This window comes from Sebastes umbrosus, chromosome 19 (genome assembly GCF_015220745.1).
Source record: "Sebastes umbrosus isolate fSebUmb1 chromosome 19, fSebUmb1.pri, whole genome shotgun sequence".
NCBI lineage: Eukaryota > Metazoa > Chordata > Actinopteri > Perciformes > Sebastidae > Sebastes > Sebastes umbrosus.
Window position 1 is genome coordinate 27,651,016 of NC_051287.1, and position 21,527 is coordinate 27,672,542.

Sequence of the window (21,527 nt, forward strand, 5' to 3'; positions counted from 1 at the left end):
TACCGGTATCAAGGTATACGGTTGACGGTTATCATACCGTGAACATTTGCTTAGCAACGGTATTGAAAAAAAAATGACATGTTAATTGTTACTAATCATAGGACATTATTTTAACAGCTCACAGATGATATTATTTTTCATTTGGTAGTTAATAACATGCTATAGTGCTACTGACAAGTAAACTAACATTCTTTAGTTATATATCATATTATAGTTACATGCTATCCTATAATTCTGTTTATTATAATTCAGTTCTCATTACTTTAAGGGTCATTGTAACTGATACTACTACTACTAAAAATAATAGTGTGAAGCAAAATATGCCCAATGAGTGATGGAATATTGTGAGAATTACCATAGAAACTGAAGCCGCAAAAAACTGCAAAACCCGACGGCAAACCAGAGATGAGCCTTGCAGGCTTGTTGATGTACCTACAGTATACAGTAGGCTACCTGGTGGTGTCTACTAAAGCACAGAGAGGTCTAGTGCATTGGGATGCCGCGTGTACATATTACTCCTTACTGAATGCGACGCGAGCTAGCGTCAGCGACAAAATCAGTTTGTTTTCTACTGGAATGTCGCTGTTTTTCCTGTCGCTCGCATTAAATTGCGCAATGGACGAGGAATGGTTGATTTATGAAGTTGAATCTATATGATACCGCCTCATTTCACTACAAAAAACTAAATAAGAGGCAGCTGGCTGGAAGGAGAAGGAGCCTGAAAGTTTCCTACTTGCTGTTGGCTATATTGTAGCTTATGTCATTTCCAGGAAATATCACAATATAAAACGTGTTTTCTGTTTAAAAAGTAAGCAACAAATGTAGGAAGATAGCAAGTTATCAGCCATCTTTTTCAATAGTTCTGTTTCCAGCTCCGGTCTGATCTGATGTGGTTTGTTTACATGAGGGAACAGAAGTTCAGATTCAACGGACTCAGTGTGGACAGAGCACTCCAATAGAAGTGAATAAAAAGACCACAAAAAGTTAGATTGTTGGTTTCTTATTTTGTCAATAAGAAGACATAACAAGGTCGGAGTTATTCATCATTACATTAATTATTAATTCTGTGTTATTATAAAAGATATAGATACTGTATTTTTGGCTATGGCTGCTAGGGGGTTCAGTGAGCCGCCTGAACCAAACCAAACTGCTCCTATGGTGTGAAGCTGGGATATTTCCTCAGATGGTTATCGTACCTTGAAAATCTTACACCATTACAACCCTATTAAGAAATACACTATATCAAATACTTGGAAGATATTTAGGGATTACCTTTACAGCGTAGGAGTTGTTGGGGTCTGAGGCGCAGGCAGCAGAGTAGTACACAGCATCTCCTGAGTTGCAGCTCGGCTTGTTGGAGGTGAGCCTGAACAGAGACCAGTTGCTCTCCTCAAACCTAAGTGGGTTCCTCTGGGAGCGAGTGAAGTGATCCTCACATTTTAGAGCCAGACGCCGCAGAGACTCGGCGTACAGGCCTCCCAGTTTGGAGTACACTCCCTCCCTGCTGTCTATGTTGCTCAAAAGGGTCTGGAGCTGCAGACTGGAGCCCAAATTAGGTGCAGAACCTGGCTCTGAGGCTGAGAAGGGCATGCTGAGTTGGGGGGAAGAGGAGCACGTGGCGCTGCTTCGGCAGTGGACGCCCAGACGCCCGTGAGTCTTCAGTGGCTCATCCAGTGTCCGAGACCTCGAGGGTCGGCTTAGCGGGGCATGGCAACGCTCCAGAGACTCGTTGGAAGAGAAAATGGGTCGCGGGTCAACAGGGCTGGACGGTAAACTGGACCTGGAGCCGACATCAGCAGGTCGACACACGTTGCTCTCCGAGCCAGTGAATGGGAGGCGTGGGTAAGCTCGCACAAAGGGTCTTCCAATCCCGCTATCGGGAGCCGACACGGTGCGGTTGACCATTTTTTTCTCTGGAAGTGGAGGTGGCTGGTTACTAAAGCTGTTAAAGGCGGGCGGGTGAGGAGACCCTGGAGCTGAGGCCACTGGACTTCTGGAAAATGGAGAGGAACAAGATATCCGTGTAGCATCCCGAGAACCTAAGAAGACAAGTAGAAAAGACTTTAGCAGGTCTGCTTAAAATGAAAGGAAGTGTGCTGCCTATATAAATAAAGGTGTAGTGAAAGGAATGAAAATACTCCAGTTGACAAACAAAGCACAATTCACATTTCCCAGGATATACAGTATATATACTGTAGGTTGTTAAAGGAATACTTCAACATTTGGGGAAATATGCTAATTCGCTCTCTTACTGAGATGATTGATACCACTTACATGTCCGTACACCAAATATGAAGCTACAACCAGCAACCAGATAGGATAGCTTAGCTTAGCTTAGCTTAGCTTAGCAAAGTATAAGGGCATATAAATGGAGGGAAACAGCCAGCCTGGCTCCTACTACCACCTTTTTATACAGCTTAATAAGAGATAAGATAAGATAAGATATTCCTTTATTAGTCCCACAGTGGGGACATTTGCATTAGCATGAAACCAGATAGAATGGTTGAAATAGCTGGAGCGTTAGAGGTGCTGGTAGGCAGGTTTTGCTACCTTTGGACAGAACCAGGCTAACTTCCCAGTCTTTATGCTAAGCTAAGCTAACCAGCTGTAGCTTCTATGGATGTCACGATAGCCGATACTTAAGTATCAAGTCAATGCCAAAATTGTGAAACCGTGATGGTACTGGTTTTTCTACAGTAGCGTAGGTACTGACCGGGCTCGAGAGTAAAGGCATCCCGGGGAAGATAGATAAGATAGAGCTAGTTAACATTAGCGGTTAGTCAACGGTAAGCAGCAAAGTCCTGCAGGGAATGATGACCTGTTTAACTTCCTAACAAAGACCAGAATGCAAACGGTAATAGAGGGATTTTAAAGTAGGTTGAAGTACAGGAGATTTATTGTTTTACTTTTGTTTTTTGGAATTGGTTTTGACAATCGTGGAATTTCACTGGTATCGACTACCAGGCCCACCGTCAGGCGGGGGCTCAGGGTACATTGAATAAGAGTGCATTTATACACTAGAAGTGCACTTGGAGAGCGCAGACCTCCACCAAGGCAGGTTTCATGTACGTCGCTGCCTCCCCCTGGATCACAACCAAAATCTAATGGATTGTTCATTGTGCCACAACCTACCCCTCCAAGAAATTTCATTCAAATCCATTGCGGACATTTGGAGTAATCCTTCTAAAGGACAAACCAACAAACCAGCAAACAAACCAACGGCTGTGAAAACATAACCTCCTTCCTAGGCCTTTGGCCTTGGCAGAGGTAATTAACCATCATTGTGGCATGTCTTGATAAACTTTACAGTGAAGGTGTCAATAAATAAATACTAAATAACGTTTCTAAATTAGAAAAGTTCTGATCAGTCAGGAATAGGTGTGGTTTTAAATATGAATAACTATTACAGACTGTGGGCTGAAACACACTAGAAGCCTGATTCTCCTTTACAATAATTCACTACATGTTTACAATCAAGCAGGCTTACTCATTAAAATACACAATTAAGATCAGTGTTTAGGATTTATGAGCATTACAATGTACCAGAGGTCACCGAGGGGGCATGCCCCCGAACCCCGCTAGCTGGCTACTCCATATCTTTGAGGAAAGCCCTGATCGGGGGCTCAACAAAATAAAAGCCAGGTTACAGAGAGATCAAGAGAGTGAAAGGATCAGAGAGGCGATGACCAAATTTCTGGAGAAGCAGCAGGTATGACAGGTGAAGCCGGACGTACAAAGATGAGGAGCTAGGCTGACTATTAACCTGCTGTAGTGGACTCAGTTTTGAAGCTAGAGTGAAGATACTGTGAAGATACTAGTATCATTATGAAACTGGGCGACTTGGAGTCGGGGTGGATGAGGGGCCCAATTTGGAAAGTCTGTCCCCCTGCCCATAATTCCTAATGGCTGGCCTGTCGACTACTACATTTTTGGTATTGTGACATCCCTGTAGCTTCATATTGAACAGACCGATGAGAGAGTGGCATTGAAATTTCATATAAAAAACAAATATGTGTAATTCCCAAACTATCCTTTAAATAGAATTAACAGACAGATGTCGACTTGGGCACACAGACACAAACATATCTTTTCACTGGATTCCCACAATATATCCTTAGCTTCTCAGTGTTGTTGTGAGTTCAGTTCCTATAACCTCACAGTACTCACAGACTCCCATATTACTGGGTGGCGGCTGTGACTTTGATTTATTCACTACACCCCTTTTGTCACTGCCTACTGCTCAGACTGCACACAAACACATACTGTACCTCATGTCCTCAAAAGAGCTGGAAATTTCCACAATCCATGATTCAAGCTGACACTAAAAACATCTTCCATCCAATTATGATCCATTTGTCAATTAAAGACTTAAAGTTGGAACTTCACATTACACTAGAGGAGACAGATACTGAGATAATTGTGTGGTACAGTCTTCAATAACTGCTTTCACAGAGGGGGAAGACTGTAAAGATAAAAAAGTACTCTGTAGGATGTGGCCAAGCCCTTTTTCCCTCGTTATCAGAGTCCATAATTATCTCTTCAAACAGTGTTGCCCAGGAAGTTACAGCAATTACAAGGGTCTGCGCCACAGAGGATATGTGAAGGATGACAATCATTTCTATACCATGGATCTATGCCACTCATTCAGAGCCATGTCTCAGGTTTAATGATTGTAGAAATCTTGAACTTGCTTCAAGAAAATGAACACTGGGTCAACAACGGTATACGGTAAGTGCACTTCACAAAAGAGGAAGAGATGAGCTGACAGACTGCTGCTGTAAAACCTTTCCTCTTTTCACTGTTGTTGCACAGTTTCACTCTGGACAAAGTGCATCTTCATAGTTAAACATGATGAAACAGCGTCTGAACAGCAAGACAACTGACATGCAGGCAAACTTACATCATATGGCAAGCTGTTTTACCATTTAATCAAACCACATTCCTATCTGTAATTACATTTTAGATATCCATAAAAGCATTTCTCCTTGTCAAAGTTGTATTCTCACTAGTGAGATGAATGGTAATTAAAGATATCCACAGCAACATTGTAACTTGTAAAAATTGTGTTTCAAGATATTTACAACGTTAATTGTACTAGTCAAAACTAAATTTAAGATATCTTTAAATCCTTAAAAGTATATGTGGTCATTACATATAACACATTTTTAGGGCTGTCAAAGTTAACGCCATAATAACGCGTTAACGCAAATTTGTTTTAACGCCACTAATTTCTTTAAGGCATTAACGCAGTTTGCAATTTTTAGGTTGTAGCTGAGTTCAGCTGAGCTCAGTTAAAGGTAGAGTGAAGATACTGGTATCATATGAAAATAAAAAAACCTGATGAATCCATTGGTACCAACCATGTCATACTAGCTTGTTGGAAAGGAGACTAAATAATGTTCCAAACTTTCACTAAATTTTGATGAGGAAAAACTGGCATGGCCATTCTTAAAGGGGTCCCTTGACCTGCCCACTTTATGATAATCTCATGTAGTTTTGTCCATCTTCTTCAATATCCACAACGTCTTCCAAAGAAAAATGACATTACCACTGCCATACATGTGTATTGGGATTTAAAAGGATATCTTAAATTAAAATTATGAGGACTAACAATTGGATTGTAGATATCTGAAATGTGAGTTTTTCCTAGTGAGAATTATATTGCAGATATCCAGAATGTTTAATCAAGATATCAAAAATGAGTGTTACCTACCAGTGTCCCCAGTCAGGTTGTCAGTGGAGGAAGTGGAGAGGCTGGTGCTGCCCAGGCCCCGCGGAGATGAAGTAGGACTCTCTACTGACCCTTGTTGGCTGCAGCGATCCAGCTCCATGTTGCTGCCACTCATCTTACTACACACTCTGATGGAGAAGACAACAGAGACGGGGGAAGTGAATGTGAGGATACAAACATGCATTCAAACCAGATTTTGAGTATATTTTTTTTCTGTGTCTGCATTGCTGACATCATTTCCAAATATCAGCCTAGCCAAGTGTAGCATCCGCTAGCAGTTAGTCTGTAGCTTTTCTGTTCCTAAATGTGGAAGCACTCCACTTCCTCTTGATGTTTTCTTATCTGCACTATGTATTACTAAAGAGTCCAGTGAAAGAGCACACCGCTTCATTTGAAATGACGAACAAGTACCGTCAGGAGTAGTTTCACTTCCTTGTTCGAGAGGCACACTTCCTGATTCTGAGATGATTTCAAACTGCAATAAACAAGCCTCACTAAAAATACTAATTACAATCCTCTGGCATGTTATGAGTCTATCTATTTAGATATAGCAGTTTGGCTTGTTTCTTATATTGGCTTCCCTTCTTAAGACTTTTGCTGAACACTGTGGCCACAAGTGGCAATTGCAGGATAATGGCACATTGGATTTCCCTACATTTCCCAAGATTCCCTTGAGTCAGTTGCTTTAAAGGGGAACTTCTCTGTCGTCTGTTTACTGGTCTTGAAGTCAGCAAACTGACTTTAATGTCAGTTACACTGCTAAATCTATCTACAGTTTTCTAACATTAGCCACTGTTGCCATTTAGTCATAGCAGACTAAGTAAAGCTGTAGCAGCAGGGCGCCCTGATGGCCTATGGGTGGCCCTGGTGGCCACCTTTGTTGCATGTCATTTCCCCTCCCTCTCTCCCCTTGTCTCTTTACTACAGACTATAGATAAAGGCATAAAATACCACAGACATATGTTTTAAAGCTGTGTGTATTGTGTAAGTGTATTGAATTGAGAGAGTGAAGAGTGCATTTTATTGCTTATAATAATAATAATATATTAAACTTATATAGCGCTTTTTAAGGATCTCAAAGATTGTGTTATTTCTACTTTCAAAAGTTACATAACTTTGCTTTATATCTTTTTACTTGCTAGAAAGAAGCATTGCATTCTTCTTGTTCAGTTTGACTACCATGATGGCCACTTACAGTATAATACCAATGCAAACTGTGCATGAGCAGACTAATCAAGGTGACCAATTAGGTCGAGTGACAGCCATTCACTTGTCTCATTATACCCACTAATGGCTCAGGGAAGCAGTGTCCCATCCCATCCTTTCATCCTCTCTTTCCTCTCTTCCATCACAAAATGACTCCTCTATCCATTTATCTGCTGGCCCCCGACTTCAATTACACCATAAATCAGTAGAACAAACAGATGAGGAGGAGAAAAGGAGAGGAGCACAGGGGGGAGACAAAGGGTTAGGTATTCTCTGTGGGCAGTTAGCTAAAGGATCTGCTATCATTTTACAGACAAAAGGACGGTGATGAAAGGCAGTGGAAATGCTGAGGCAGGAGGAGAAATGGTAATGGGTCTATGTGCATGTGTGCACCTGTGCATGTCTCACTCTAGATCTCTCAGATTTGTATCCAAAACATGAGCTTTTCCTCGGTGAAAGAATGTCATTGCTTCTGTCCTGCGGGACGATGTGCATGGATGAATAAGAATCTGAGCAAGGGTATGCGAAAAAGACCTTGACTCAAATTAGGACAGCGTCTAAGAATATACAAGCATTTAGGGGCTGTAGCTAACAATTGTTTTCATTATATTATCGGATGATTATTTTCTTGATTGTCTGATTAATTGTTTGATCTAGAAAATGTCCGAAAAATCAGCCCACGGTGATGTCTTCAAATGTCTGATGAACAATTCAAAACTAGATGTGCAACCATTAGTTGATTAGTTGTCAAAGAAAACACAGTGTAAATTCTCTGATTCCAGCTTCTTCAATGTGAATATGTTCTGGTTTCTTTCCTCCTCGATGACAGTAAACTGAATATCTTTGAGTTGTGGAAAAAACAAGACATTGGAGGACGTCTCCTTGGGCTTTGGGAAACACTTAGACATTTTTCACCATTTGAATGACTTAATTACATAATTAATCAACAATGAAAATAGTCGTTAGGTGCAGCCCTATTCAAAACTCAAATCAATTTATATTCTCTTTATTTTAACGTCAGACAAGGAATTATTACCATAATATTTGCAATTAATATCTGTTGACTGACTAATTGACCAATTATTTCAGCACTCCAATCACTTATCTCCAACCTGAGAGACAGCATCAAAATGAATAAGGATTTTAACGGCACTCAAATTTCCAAAATCATGTCATCATGACACAAAAAAGCACCATTCATCAGGATTTTATCACTCTATTTGGAATGAGAGCTGCAACGATTAATCAATGAAATGATTAGTTGTCAATTATTAAATTAATCGCCAACTATTTTGATAATCGATAGTTGATTGATAGTCAAAGTTCTCGGATTGCAGCTTCTTAAATGTGAATATTTTCTGGTTTCTTTCCTTCTTTATGACAGTAAACTGAATATATTTGCGTTGTGGAAAAAACAAGACATTTGAGGACGTCATCTTGGGCTTTGGGAAACACTGATCCACATTTTTCACCATTTTCTGATTGATCGACAGATTAAACAACAATGAAAATAATGGTTAGTTGCAGCCCTACTTGGAATGCCCAGTTTTAGTCCAAACATCTATTAACAAACATCTTAACTGCTTATTTCCTCAGAATAGATTGAATCACTTCCTTTGCTAAAACAAAGTGTACGTGAGGCATCATGATCACCCCAGTAAAGCAGTCACACAAGGGTTGTGTTCTGCAACCGGCCCGGCAACGGCAGTAATCCACATTTAGAATGTAAACAGTCATGCTACAGTAAGTAACACACTGGATCTGTTGACACACATGCTATCCTGATGCGTGTGTGTGGTATTAATAAAGCTGTGTGAGAGGAGCTGGGGGAGGGATGGGATCGGTGTTACAGCTAACTAGCTACAGATAGCAGTGTGATGGTGTAAACTAAACTGCAGTGTTGTTGTTATGGATCAGGTTCACACCACTGCTTTCACTTCCTGACTCTTAATTAGGGCCTTCTCTGTCACGAATATATAAAATGATGACAGAGTAGGCTACTATATGTCGTTACATCTTTTGGGCGTATAGAAACGTACAACCACATTCGCTCTCCAGGGTTATTTTATGTAGAGACAATAATCTTTTAGTAAAAGTCTAAATCTAGGATGAGTATATAGCAGTGATGAGATGAAATACTGTAACCTGATTACAGCCAACACATTAATGCTGACACACAATTCAGGGTTTTGCCAAAATGAGGTGGAGTCAGGTAGAAAAGCAGTACTCGGGTGTAGGTGGTATCATGAATACCTGTACGATGTAATGCAATCCTCTACAGCAGCCATGCCATTCCATTCCAATGTGGACTTTTTGATGAGACAGAGAGGGCAGGTGTGGTTTAAACTCACAAAAGCTATTGTCTATTGCATCGCTGTTATATTGGATCACCTTATATTGTGCATGTGTTATTGTGCAACTTCTGTATGTCTCAACACAGTGCAGAGAAGAATGACATGCATTGTTTCTTTCCCATGATTGCAGGATAGTTACCATAGTTACCATGGCTATATAGTCATAACCATGTCTTTGAAACAAAGATCCATTAATGTTTGACACCATTCCTTGTTATCTTTTGCAAACTGATCCAGCCTGGCCTTATTATCGTCTTCTCTGTCGGCAATCTCTTTCCCTTGTTCAGTACAAGCCACTTTCATTTATTTGCCTCTGCATTACATAAAGTAAAACACTTTGTTTGAATCAATTTCCCTTCTCATCCTCTTCATCTTGCAACCATTTTAATCTTACCAACAGGTTTGGATAAAATCAAAGAAGAACATACATTTCTAGGCAGAAAAAGATTAGAAGAAGAGCAAAGGACAGGATGTAAAAGACGGGGGAAATAAAGAATGAGCAAAAAGTTGACCGCACAAGCCACCTACCATTCAAAACCCCCTCTGAATGTTGACGAGCGAGCCCCTGAAAGAGGTGTGAAAATAAGCCTCTGTGGTTTCTTCTTGAAACACACTCAAACTCAGCGACCATTTCCTGAACATCACCCCTTCTCTTCACAAGCCTAATGATAGATCAATACTTACTGATGGACACATAGGAGAAAAAGATGTCATCAGGTGCCTACCTCATGCTGCACAGGAACAGTCTTTGTCAGGCTGGCGGGCGCAAAATGACCCTGGATCAGACTGGTGGCTCTCTAAAGCCCCACCATGTGTAGTAACACAACCCTGGCTCCGCACGAGTCACATGTGTATTTAAAGTCTCTCTTAACAGGAAAAGCATCGGCAGAGATGCCCAAAATTTAAGCACCCATATCTCATATATAGCATTCAGTCATTGACCTAAGAGTTTGATTCGGATGGCAACAAGATGCTATCTGCTCTGTTGCACAGAAGGGATCAGGATGGCTCTGTGGAGGGAGGGGCCTCCCGTCTTGGAATGATAGTTTAGAGAGCAAAAGGCAATTCAAACCCAAGGCAAACTCAGTGGACTTATATCCACATGGCAGATCTATAAATTCTACTTCTATTGGTGGCAACCGCCTGCCAGACTAGGACAGTTTGGGAGTTGCCAGGGGCAACAATCTGTTCGCTAAAGCCCCTCCCTTTACTCCTTTTACTGACCAGTGGACACGCCTTCCCCATTAAAAAGTACACACACACTCATGCATGACATAGGCACACGCACAAACACGCCTCTTAGGCTGACCCACTGCATCATATTCAGGTTGACCTGTTATGAAGAATAAAAGTGGGAATCTTTGGCCACTGTGATCAAAGGCTCTGGGAGGCACATTTTTCCAACCATCTGTGGCTTTTAAATGATTCAGCACATCAGAATGCTGCTTCACGGGGTGCATGCACACACGTGTCTCTATTGTGAATGTTTTTCATTCATGCCACAGACAAAGTTCCCTATTCTGTCAATAATAAATCTTTCTTTGAAGCTTTGATTGCTTTGCAGACAACCATTTAGATTGGGATTCCCTGCAGCACTTTTTCACACTTGTTGATTAAACACACTAAACCGATTCATAAACTTGGAAAGCCACAACTGTCGCTTGCTGGCTCGAGCTGTGTTCCCACATGTGTCACAACAAGGTGTATTTTTATCAGCGCAGAGAATGTCGGCAATGTCATAACAGGAGAGATGGGTCCTTACTAGAATTACCGCAAACATAAGGGCCCTTGAAATGTGATCAGCAATTTGTGTTTTTGATAGTAAAACACTCCCACTCAGTTTTCTGCTGACTCTAGCAGCTCAAGATGGCAGAACATCTGTTTGTCTTGAGGGAGTCACAGCTGTGCATTACACCACGCCACGCCGTCCCAGACAAAGCAAAGTTTATTTTGAGGCAATCATTTGATGCTCTAATAACTGCAACAACACAAGGCCTCTGCTCTGTTTCTGCTCTGGTGTAGCTGACTCAGACAGCGGGGTGTATTCTTAGCCTCGTGCAGACTCAGGTTAAAGCATGTATGCAAATGTTACTGCTTATAAATGGTTGTGTAGGCTAGGAGCCCTGAGTAGAGTAGGTCACAATAGTGCAAGAATAAAGGTGAAAATGTATGATTCTGCACATCCTGTAAGTATTGGAATGAAATACTGTTATTAAGCCTTAAAATAAGCAGGACGTGTACATTTAAAATACATGCCAACAATGCAATTATGATAGTGTCTTTACCCAAACGTGCATCTGAATGCCTGCTACTGACAGCTCTGTCCCTGTATGACAATATTAATGGAACAAGGCCTATTTGATGGTTTTTACAGTTCTGTCTATTCGGTCTATTGTGATGCAGCCAAAACAAATTTACAGCAACGTGACAGAGCAGGGGACTATTTTACAGACCCATTTTGTGTGTTAATTAGAATTGAAAAAGTCACATTAATGGCATGAATAGAACAAGGCGGGCATTGAGGAATATGCCGGAACAGTTTGAATGATCACAAGCTGCAAGAAGCTGCAAGATAGGAGGCTGATTCACGGCTGAATAATGATGCTATGAAAGGAGAAGGCACAGTATGACAGCAATAAGATGCATGTACTGTACGTGCACAGTCTCTGGCAATATAGTATAGCTTATACTGTATTCCATAAGTAGCACCAACACTATACATATACTGTTTATATACTGTCCCATCAGAGAGCAAAATGCATTTATGCATTGAGACTAAGTGCACGTTGTAAGTGCCAAATTATGGAATATAATGAAACCAAACTGCCACGACTGAATTATAGTCCCATTAGTTCTAATGCAAGTCACAGGTAAGAGACTGAAGGACAGGCACGCTAATCTGTGAGCTATAATGGGCAGTTCAAGTGTGAGAAATGCACAGCATTCATCTTACAGAGAGTGTTTAGTATACTAGTGTGCAATTAAACCTCTGTTAGACCTTTTCTTTTACATAGCTGCCGTATCGTAAACGATATTTAAGACCAACCCTTCCTTAAGATTGCTGCTGTATTTACTGTGCTTGGCCCTTAATTAGCATAAAGAGTAGTATGACAAATGTATAATAGATCATTTGTTGGAAAATACATGTTAATAGATGTGTTGCACCACTGAATCTTTTCAGCAGCACTTAAAAACAAATAAAGGGAATAAAAATAGTTGGTGAATCTAGAAAAAAAAAGGTGAATGACAATGGTGAGAATAATCTCTTAATCATCTAAGTCCTTTATTATAGATAATTGGGAAACTGGTCACAATACTTTCCATTGCTTCACATTGTAAACTGAATACCTTTAAGATTTGTGTCTATTGGTCAAACTGAGTAAGCAATGCTATGGACTCACACCTCCGCTAACTTGTAATTGCCATTTTGTCATTACTAACAATTTCATTTCACTGTGGACATGATTAACTGAAAAAGGTAAATCAATAATGAAAATAATAATAGTTTTTCTGAGATTTATCAAATCTAGTCCTACCCAGATACAGTACTAGTGTTCTGTCCTATTTGAGGGTTAATAATTGAATGTGTAGAAGCCAAACAAAAAGTCCTTTGTTATTCTTACCTGTGCAGTTTCTTGGGTGGGGGAGGAGGTGGATTGGGCTCGTTGTTGGCAGCTCCCTTCCCTGCTGCCAGCAGCTCTGATGAGCCGCCATGCAACGGTTGCTTGGACGGCATGCTTCTGTTATGCTTGCCCTCCTCCTCAGCACCGGTGCCCTCAGTCTCCCCCTGACAGGCATCATTGTTGGGGGCGGCCGGGGCCGTGCCTGGCTCTGTCATCGGAGGGGGGCTGCCGTGGGCCTTCGAGTCCCTGGCCTCCTTCCAGACAGCGGCACCATTGACCAGGCCCGTCACCCGAGAGGTTGTCCCCGGGTTGGCAGCCAACTTCTCCTTCTCCCCCTCTTTCCGCTCTCTCTCATCCTCCTCCTCTTCTTCCTCGATGCGACAGTTCCAGCCAGAACTGTGGTTGTGGGGCTTGTGCCAGCGTTCCGACGCTGCTGTGCTCTGGTTCTCTGTGTGGACCTTGAAGTGGCCCTCTCTTGCAGAGACGAGGAAAAGCATGGGGAGTTCAGGGAGAGGGACGGGAGACGAGGTGGACGGTGAGAGGCTGGAGGTGCCCAGTTTGGGGGAACGGCTGGTCCTTTTCGGAGGAATGGGTGGGCTGGACTGAGGCTTGGGGTGGAGAGTTGGGGTAAGGCTGGTTTCTGTGACCAAAGAGGGTGCGCTGTGGCTGGGGCTGGGCCAGCGGAAGGCCGGGCTGCTGGGCTCTTTACGTGCCGTGGGGCTGAAGTGGCATTGGGTGCTGATTGCTGAATCTGGACTGCTCAGGTAGAAAGTCCTGTTGGCCTCTGTGTGGGCGGCCATTACGGTGATGGTGGCCCGTTGACTCTCTGCTGAAAGCTCCTGGGATGAGTTCTTAGTCTGGTTTGGGGACACATGATGGGATTGCACCCCATTTCCTTGCAGCCTGGGCTTTTTCTTGGTGCTCTCTGCGTAAATGGGTTCTGAGTCTGGCTGTTCATAAGGAGAGCTGGGAGCTGACTGGGAGTGACCCACGGCTGGTGGGCCTTGGGGGCTCCCTGACCTTACTTGTCTTCCTCCTGACCCCTCTGCCCCAGGAAGTGAATCTGTGCTACTATGATAAGAACAAGAGGAGTCCGATAGACTGGTATGTTTGGAAAGGACGGGAGGAGAGTGGAGGGATGGCGTGGGATTGTGGCTAACGGCGTCCACACTTTGGGCTGCAGTGGAGAAAGTGGTAGAAGTGCTGGATGTCTTAGTTGTAACAGTAGCAGTATTCCCACTGCTGATACCATTGCTATGAACTGTGGTAGGACTGGAAGGGACAATATCCACAGAAAAAGGGATCTCCACCGATGAGAGATGGGACTCCTGACAATTTGCCCTGGCAGTCCCACTAATCCCATTATAAGTGCTCTTGGTTCTAGTGGTGGTTGTGTTCTGCTGCCTACAGGTGTCTCCATTGGCATTCTTCTTTAAACTCTGACAACCTCTACCCTCCTCCTGGGTAACGAAGATATTGCTGATGATCATGGAGTCTTTAGGCAGGATGCTGGGGGATAAGGAAGCCAGAGAGAAGCAGTTGTTGTAGTCCAACTTGGTTTCAGGACTCTGAAGAACCGCCTCTCTGTGGGCCTTGTTGCAGCCGTTACTGTTGATGTAAAGAGACGACAGGTCCAAGAGCTTCTTCAGGCCCAAACGCTCAACTGGGCTCTTTGTGTTCTCCTGTCACACAGAAACATGAGCACACGTGTTAAAGAACAGACATCATTCTAGACAGTAATAAACTCGAAGGTTTACAGGAAACAGAGACATTTAAGAGAATCACCTGCTCTATGTTCATGTTGACGTCCGTCATCGACTCATTGGTGTCGAGGCTCATCATGGTGGGTTTGACAGCGATGGTTGGCTTGCTGTAGGGTGAAGGCGCCGTTACTCCAGCTTCTTCATCGCTTCCCAGGACGCTCTTCAAACAAGCGGCTGGCACACTGCCATCCAGGCCGCCGACAGTCTTGTGGTGTGCACTAAGTGGGTGGAAGCAGTTCTTGCAAGAGCCGGGTTTCCACACGTGTTCTGCAAAGTCGCTGCACGCTGACATCTTTGGTTTGCTAAATCGGGTTCGGTCAGAAGTGGCTGTTGAGGGATGTGGCAGATACTGGATGGACCATCATGGCTGGACCACAGAAGGTTGCAACGTCACAATATGTTGATTTCAAGGCAGCACGTGGAAGAGAGAGAAGACAGAGGTACATTGTTAAAAGCATGAAGTCATGATGTTCATGTGATCATAGGTTGTATCTAGACCTGCAACGATTAATCGATTAATGTCAACGATTAATCACCAAATATTTTGATAATCGATTGGAGTTATTTTTTAAGAAAAAAAAAGTTAAAATTATCTGATTCCAGCATCTTAAATGTGAATATGTTCTGGTTTCTTTACTCCTCTATGACAGAAAACTGAAGTTGTGGATAAAACAAGACATTTGAGGACGTCATCGGATCAACACTTTTCACCATTTTATAGACCAAAGAACTAATCAATTAATCGAGAAAATAATCGACAGAATAATCAAAAATGAAATTAATCATTAATTGCAGCCTTAGTTGTATTATAATCAGAATCCCCTAATTGTATATGATATTTGCCAATTTTATAGAAAAGTCGGTGCTTCCGCTAAAAAAAAAATTAAATATGAGAAAAATAAAAAGCTGTTGATATTGGATTAGCTCTCGATATCCCGAATTGCCTGAATTTTTAACAAAAAAAGAGAAAGTTCAAACATCTATTTGGAAGTGTAAAGACAGTGATGAGAGAGTCCAGGCTGTCAAGTGTCTCCAAGCTCATATAGAAGACCTCCGTTAGGATTTAAGTGTCATCCGCCGATGTAACTTAAGAAGACCTGATGTGTGCTGTGCAACTTGTTCCCAGGCCTCCTAAATTAGAGGGTATGTGGTTGCTGTTCAACCAAAGGGGCTGCCGGTGTGAGCCCAGCAACATAAAAGCCCTCCAGAGTCCTCTGCAGCCCCCGACATGCTAGAAGAAGACGGAGGAGCCTCAAGCATCCCGGAGGTCGGAATGTAAGGAATGTCTAAAGTCTCACCAGGGTGAATCCCACACCCACGACAACCTCCCATCCCCCTTCCACACACACACACACACACACACACACACACACAAACCTCCCACTCAACATGTGTCCTCCTTCTCTCACAAACAAACTGACCCCCACACACCTCCTCCCTCTCCCTCCTCTGTGTGTCCTGTTTAACTGGGTTGACAGTGAGAAGATCAGCACCATTTCAGAGAGATCATTTGTGTCCTGGCATCTGGGTGTCCCTCTTTATGTTCTTCACACAGCTTTAATTGCCTCTCAACAAGGTGCTGCAATGACACACGGCAACATTAGCCCACCATCTACACTCATTATATGGAAACAAACAAACAGAGGAAACAGGAGCACTTACGCCTCTATCACAATAAAATTGGGTCACTATATGCACTTGGGTAGCCTAAATATGACTATAATTATAGTTATATTATGCATTCTTTAAGCCACAGTGATTCTTGATTTCTACAATTATTTGACAAAAGAATAGCAGAACAAGGTTTCAGGGTTAGATGAGATGCTGGAGATCCCTTTTAATTTGAAAAGACTACTTTCTATATTATATAAATGTATTGCTTCTCTTAAAAACATAACCCTCACGAAGATTCGGGTGGACTGGGCAGGTGAACTAGGAGAGGACATGGAAGACTCTACAAAGAGTGAATGATAGTACCTCATGTGCCAAACTAAATATAATACAATTCAAAGTTCTACATGGAGCTCACTTTCCCAAAGCAAGACTAGCCAAGATATACCCAAATACAGATGCATGCTGTGACAGGTGTCACAATACCCCTACCAATCTGACCCATATGTTCTGGTCAGAACTTAATGGTCTGTGATCTTTAAAACACTCTCAGAGGCACTTAGCATTGATTTCCAACCTAATGCAGCAGGAGCTAGATTTGGTGTCACAGATAGAAAGTACTCTACAGTAAGGAAAAGACTTCAAACCATTATTGCTTTTACATCGCTACTTGCACGCAGAAGAATATTAATACACTGGAAATCAACTAACCCAGCTAAAGCATCTCCGTGGTTGAGTGACCTGATACATTTTATACAGCTAGAAAAAGATACAATACTCACTAGGGGGTCCAGAGACAAATTCTTCTCAATCTGGGATCCAGTTTTGACTCATTTAGGCAAACTGAGAACTCTACCTGACATGTAGGACACTCAACCTCGTAGACTTCAACTCACAGTATAGTCCAACTATCATCCTGACTTATTCACTGTTTTATTCTAACCACTTATATATATACTGTATATATATATATATATATATATATATATATTTTTTTTTTTTCTCCCTCTCTGCTCCTGTAGATGTGTACCCCATGAATAGGCGGGTGGGACGGGTGGGATAGGTGGGCGGGCACAATGTTTATTGTATATGTACACAATATACAATTTTGAAAATTATTTAAAAAAAAAAAGAAATACCAGAACGAAATATTAGAAATAACTTGTTAAGACTCCTGGTATTCACGGCTCCAGTACTAACAACCTTGCTGTGAACTCATCCTTTAGGAATGAAAACTTTTCCTGGTAGTAAAGATAACGCATGTTTACATTTTGCTTTGTTCTGTGTGACTCAGTTTGGGAGGAAAGCACCACTAGCTCACTGTTTGTTTAACCGTTCCTGCGACAACAGAGGAAACGGAGCCTTGCCTAACATATTATGGCATTGTGCATGAGTCATATGAAGCGATGACTGATCATTAGGCTGCTAGCTTGCTGCTGTAGAGAACAGGCTGACTGCCAATCAAGGAAATGTCTAGGGGGTTTCACAGAACAATCGGGCATTAACAACGCATAGACAGAACACTGTCATGAAGGCTTTGTGTTGAGTAAAACCAAACTGACAATTTAGTCTCCGTTGTTCCATTTTCCCAGCAGGGAATCAAAGAAAACAACACAAGTGGACGTGGGAATTTCATTTGAATTGGAATTTCAGATTAGTCTGTATTTCCAGAGAAAAGAGAGCTCAAACTGCCTCTAGGTTATTCTACCTCTTGCTTCCATGTTCATCCCTGCTTCCTGCTTGTTTGAACAGAGATAGACCCCGCTGTCTACATTCCCCACACCTTCTCAAGCTCAAGGTCCAATATTTCTCACTTCCCCTTGTAAAAAACACACACACTCACAGGGCAGAACCACAAGAAGTTCAGCCATATGATCAAATCCAAGGCCTGCCTTCAATACAAAAACAGACTATGAAAAATATCTCATGAGCATGTTAGAAGTCTGGAAAAATAAGACAAGCCCAAGAGAAAATCACTTGAGGTTGGATGTTGGTCTGGTGTGGAATTTAACGTTTTTTGGGCCGCCTAATAAAGACACTATGAGCCCTTAAGTCTCAAGCCACATGCACCATAACCTCTGTACATCACACACAGACATCTCACAAAAAAGAATTCAATTTGGCGAAGACATTAAAAGCCACTACCCTAATGTGAGCGACTCTAAACATTATCGTGGAAATGAGTGTGTCAGTTTCCCATGAAAACACACAACTATTTGCTTTGAGCCACCAGGCTGTAAATGCAGTGAGGAATGCAGTGAGGAGGCGATGTCAGACTGGATGGCAACAGTTCACAAAGCCCAGAGATCCTGGGAGCAACAGGACTCATTAAGGTAAAGGTTAGAGGGCTTATCAACACCCAACAGCTTTGTCTGAATCCTGCAGCAGCAAGCAAGCAGACACCCTAAACACACCAGCTCCAACGCGCACGCACACATGCACGAGCGAGCAGTGGGACAGCCTTAAGAAGCAGCTATACAGTAGGTCATCTGATGGTTCTCATTCTAGGGTTACTGGAACAGAAGTCACTGCATCAGACAACTGACGGCCTTGCCAACAAAAACACCATCAATTCAATGAATGAGATGCCTTTACTAATCATGAATCATTAATCATCTAAATCAATAACCTATAGTCTAGATTAGTCTAGATTAGGGTCTGATAAGCAGCTCACATGAGCTTGTACTTTATACAAATGCTTTCACGAGCAACATTTGTCACGCCTGCCTCACTCACGCACACATTCCATTCATTTGCGGGTCGGCACAACCTGTTTCGTACTGCGGTCAAGCAGCCTCTACTCCGAAACACACAGTCAAGCCAGCCCCCACGGTGTTTTGCGGTACGTGTCTATCCTAGGCATTACGGTAAGAGCGTGTAGGAACTGACTTCAAAATAAAAGAACCGTTCTGATGAACGTGAAAAGCTATTTCACGTTTATTCAATAAGTCAATCAGTCTGTCAATAATACATAATTAAACAAATGAATACATAAATGAATAAAAAAATAAAACAAAATAAATACATATGAAATACTAAATTAAATGAATGACTGATTCAATTGTGCAAATACTTATCAAACTTAGACAAACTTGATATTAAGGAATACATTTCCAAAAACTAATCTGAAATCAAAATTGCAGTATACCACCTCACACTCAGCACCTTCATGTTTCTACTAAGTGCCTAATTTCACTTGAGATAGATTGAGAAGAGGAAACTGTCAATTATCACAAGCTACTTTCACTTCAGGATGAGAGTAGACCACCTGAGAGTATCACTTAGATAATATCAGGACATTCTGATGTAGAATTTCCAAATTAAAGCACTGTAGCATCTCCTACATGGACTATATTCCCTCTAAATTCAGATCAGAATTAAAAGGAAACTGTCCACTATCACGCACTAATTTCACTTCAGAACTAAAAGTGCAATCGGAGAGCGCAGACATCTGCCAAGGCAGGTTTCATGTCCATGATAGTAGATAGTTTCCCTTTAATTCTAATCTGAATTTAGCCCATATAGGAGATTTCAAAGAGCTTTAATTTTGAAATTCTACATCAGAATGTCCTGATGTCTGATTGACACCCTGAGGTGTTCTGCTGGTGGTCTGCTATTATTCTGAAGTGAAATTAATGTAAGTAAGTAGTGTGATAATTGACAGTTTCCTTTTATCAATTCTATCTATCTCAAGTGAAATTAGGTTCTTAGTAGAAACATGAAGGTGCTGAGTGTGAGGTGGTATACTGTCATTTTGATTTCAGATTAGTTTTTGGAAATGTATTCTTTAATATTAAGTTTGACAATTAGTAGTATTTACACAATTAGAATAACGTTTTTCTCTGAACTACATTTTGGTTGTTTTTCTTTTAAATTATCATTCATTTCATTTAGTATTTCATATGTATTATTTTTTTTTCAAATATTGTTTTTTATTCATTTATTTGTTTAATTATTCATTAATTCCTCTATTATTGACAGACTGATTGACCTATTGAATAAATGTGAAATAGTTTTCACGTTCATCAGAACGGTGCTTTTATTTTGAAGTCAGTTCTTACACGCCCTTACCGTAATGCCCAAGATAGACACGTACCGCAAAACAACGTGGAGGCTGGCTTCACCGCAGTTGTCTACTGGCGGTACTCGGTAGAGATTTCCGCCAAAACTTGCGAACTTTTGACAAATACCGCAAAACTTCCACGTTTAGACCACTGAACTGAATGTGTTGCTAGCATGTTCAGTGAACACCCATTCGGCAGAGGTGACCCCCCCGCCCCCCACGGGTTCCGCTTTAAGCCGTCTTTCCATTCATACATTAATACATTAATACATGAGGATCTGGATCAACACTTGTCTCCCCTGCAGCTACATCTGGTTTACGGCAGCTTATTGTAGCAGAACATCCTTCATGTCCTCCCTGTGCAGTGGGGGGTTTTCATTAGCTGCATTAATACAACACAGCACATGAATATGAAATTATTGCTCGACCTATAGAAGGAGAAACAGAGAAGCTCTGATGTAGCCGTGCTACAGTAGTCAAGGTGATGTGGTGATCTGGAGCTGCTGACTGGCTTCTTACCTGCTCACACTGCCTCTTCCCTGGCAACACAAAAGCTCTCCCGAAAAAGAAAGAAAAACACACTAAATCATTCAACAACACAACTGTGTCGTGTGCTCTTCTAAATCCCACAAGAGCTGATATCCGCCTGTCTTCAGGTGTCCCACATGCGACAGGTTAATGACCCGGGAGACTGGCTGCTGGTGGTGGTGGTGGTGGTGTTGCTGCTGATACAGTGTGCAGAGGTGGAGTGTTGAGTCCTCTGCAGCAGCAGCAGCAGCAGCAGCAGCAGAGAGCAGAGAGCACCAGGAGGTGGGAGGAGCTCCTAGCAGCCATGCAGTCTGGTCAGCAGCCTCTCTCTCACATTTTCATTAAGGCTTTTGTTCTAATAACTGTCAGAAGGGTTTTTTTGTTTTATAAAGCAGCTGTCATTTGACTGGCAGAAAATTACACGACTGTAACATCCCCCAACCCCCCCACATTTAAAGTTGCAGCTTAAAGCTGCAGTAGGCAGAATATTTTTTGGTATCATTGGACAAAAATCCCATAATAACCTTTCAGCATATTGTAATTCAAGTGTTCTGAGAGAAACTAGACTTCTGCTCCTCCTCATGGCTCTGTTTTCAGGCTTTAGAACATCTAGCCCGTGACGGGAGACTTTGACCAATCAGGTCATTT

General features: G+C 42.0%; 1 protein-coding gene across 2 annotated transcripts in view; it reads right to left on the bottom strand.

Annotated features, from left to right (window-relative positions):
• The window catches only part of LOC119478300 (inactive tyrosine-protein kinase PRAG1-like), a 35,520-nt gene extending 14,331 nt beyond the window's left edge, over nucleotides 1–21,189 (bottom strand). Inside the window, exons 1-5 of one of the 2 annotated variants that reach the window (XM_037752954.1) lie at nucleotides 20,871–21,189; nucleotides 14,700–15,044; nucleotides 12,915–14,596; nucleotides 5,714–5,859; nucleotides 1,273–2,039 (exon numbers count right to left, since the gene is read on the bottom strand). In XM_037752954.1, the coding sequence (XP_037608882.1) occupies nucleotides 1,273–2,039; nucleotides 5,714–5,859; nucleotides 12,915–14,596; nucleotides 14,700–14,969 (2,865 nt within the window). In that variant the 5' untranslated portion in view covers nucleotides 14,970–15,044; nucleotides 20,871–21,189. Of the gene's footprint in view, nucleotides 1–1,272; nucleotides 2,040–5,713; nucleotides 5,860–12,914; nucleotides 14,597–14,699; nucleotides 15,045–19,058; nucleotides 19,127–20,870 lie in introns of those variants that run through there. The other variant, XM_037752955.1, reaches the window with a different exon arrangement.
• Between the last annotated feature and the right edge of the window lie 338 nt (nucleotides 21,190–21,527).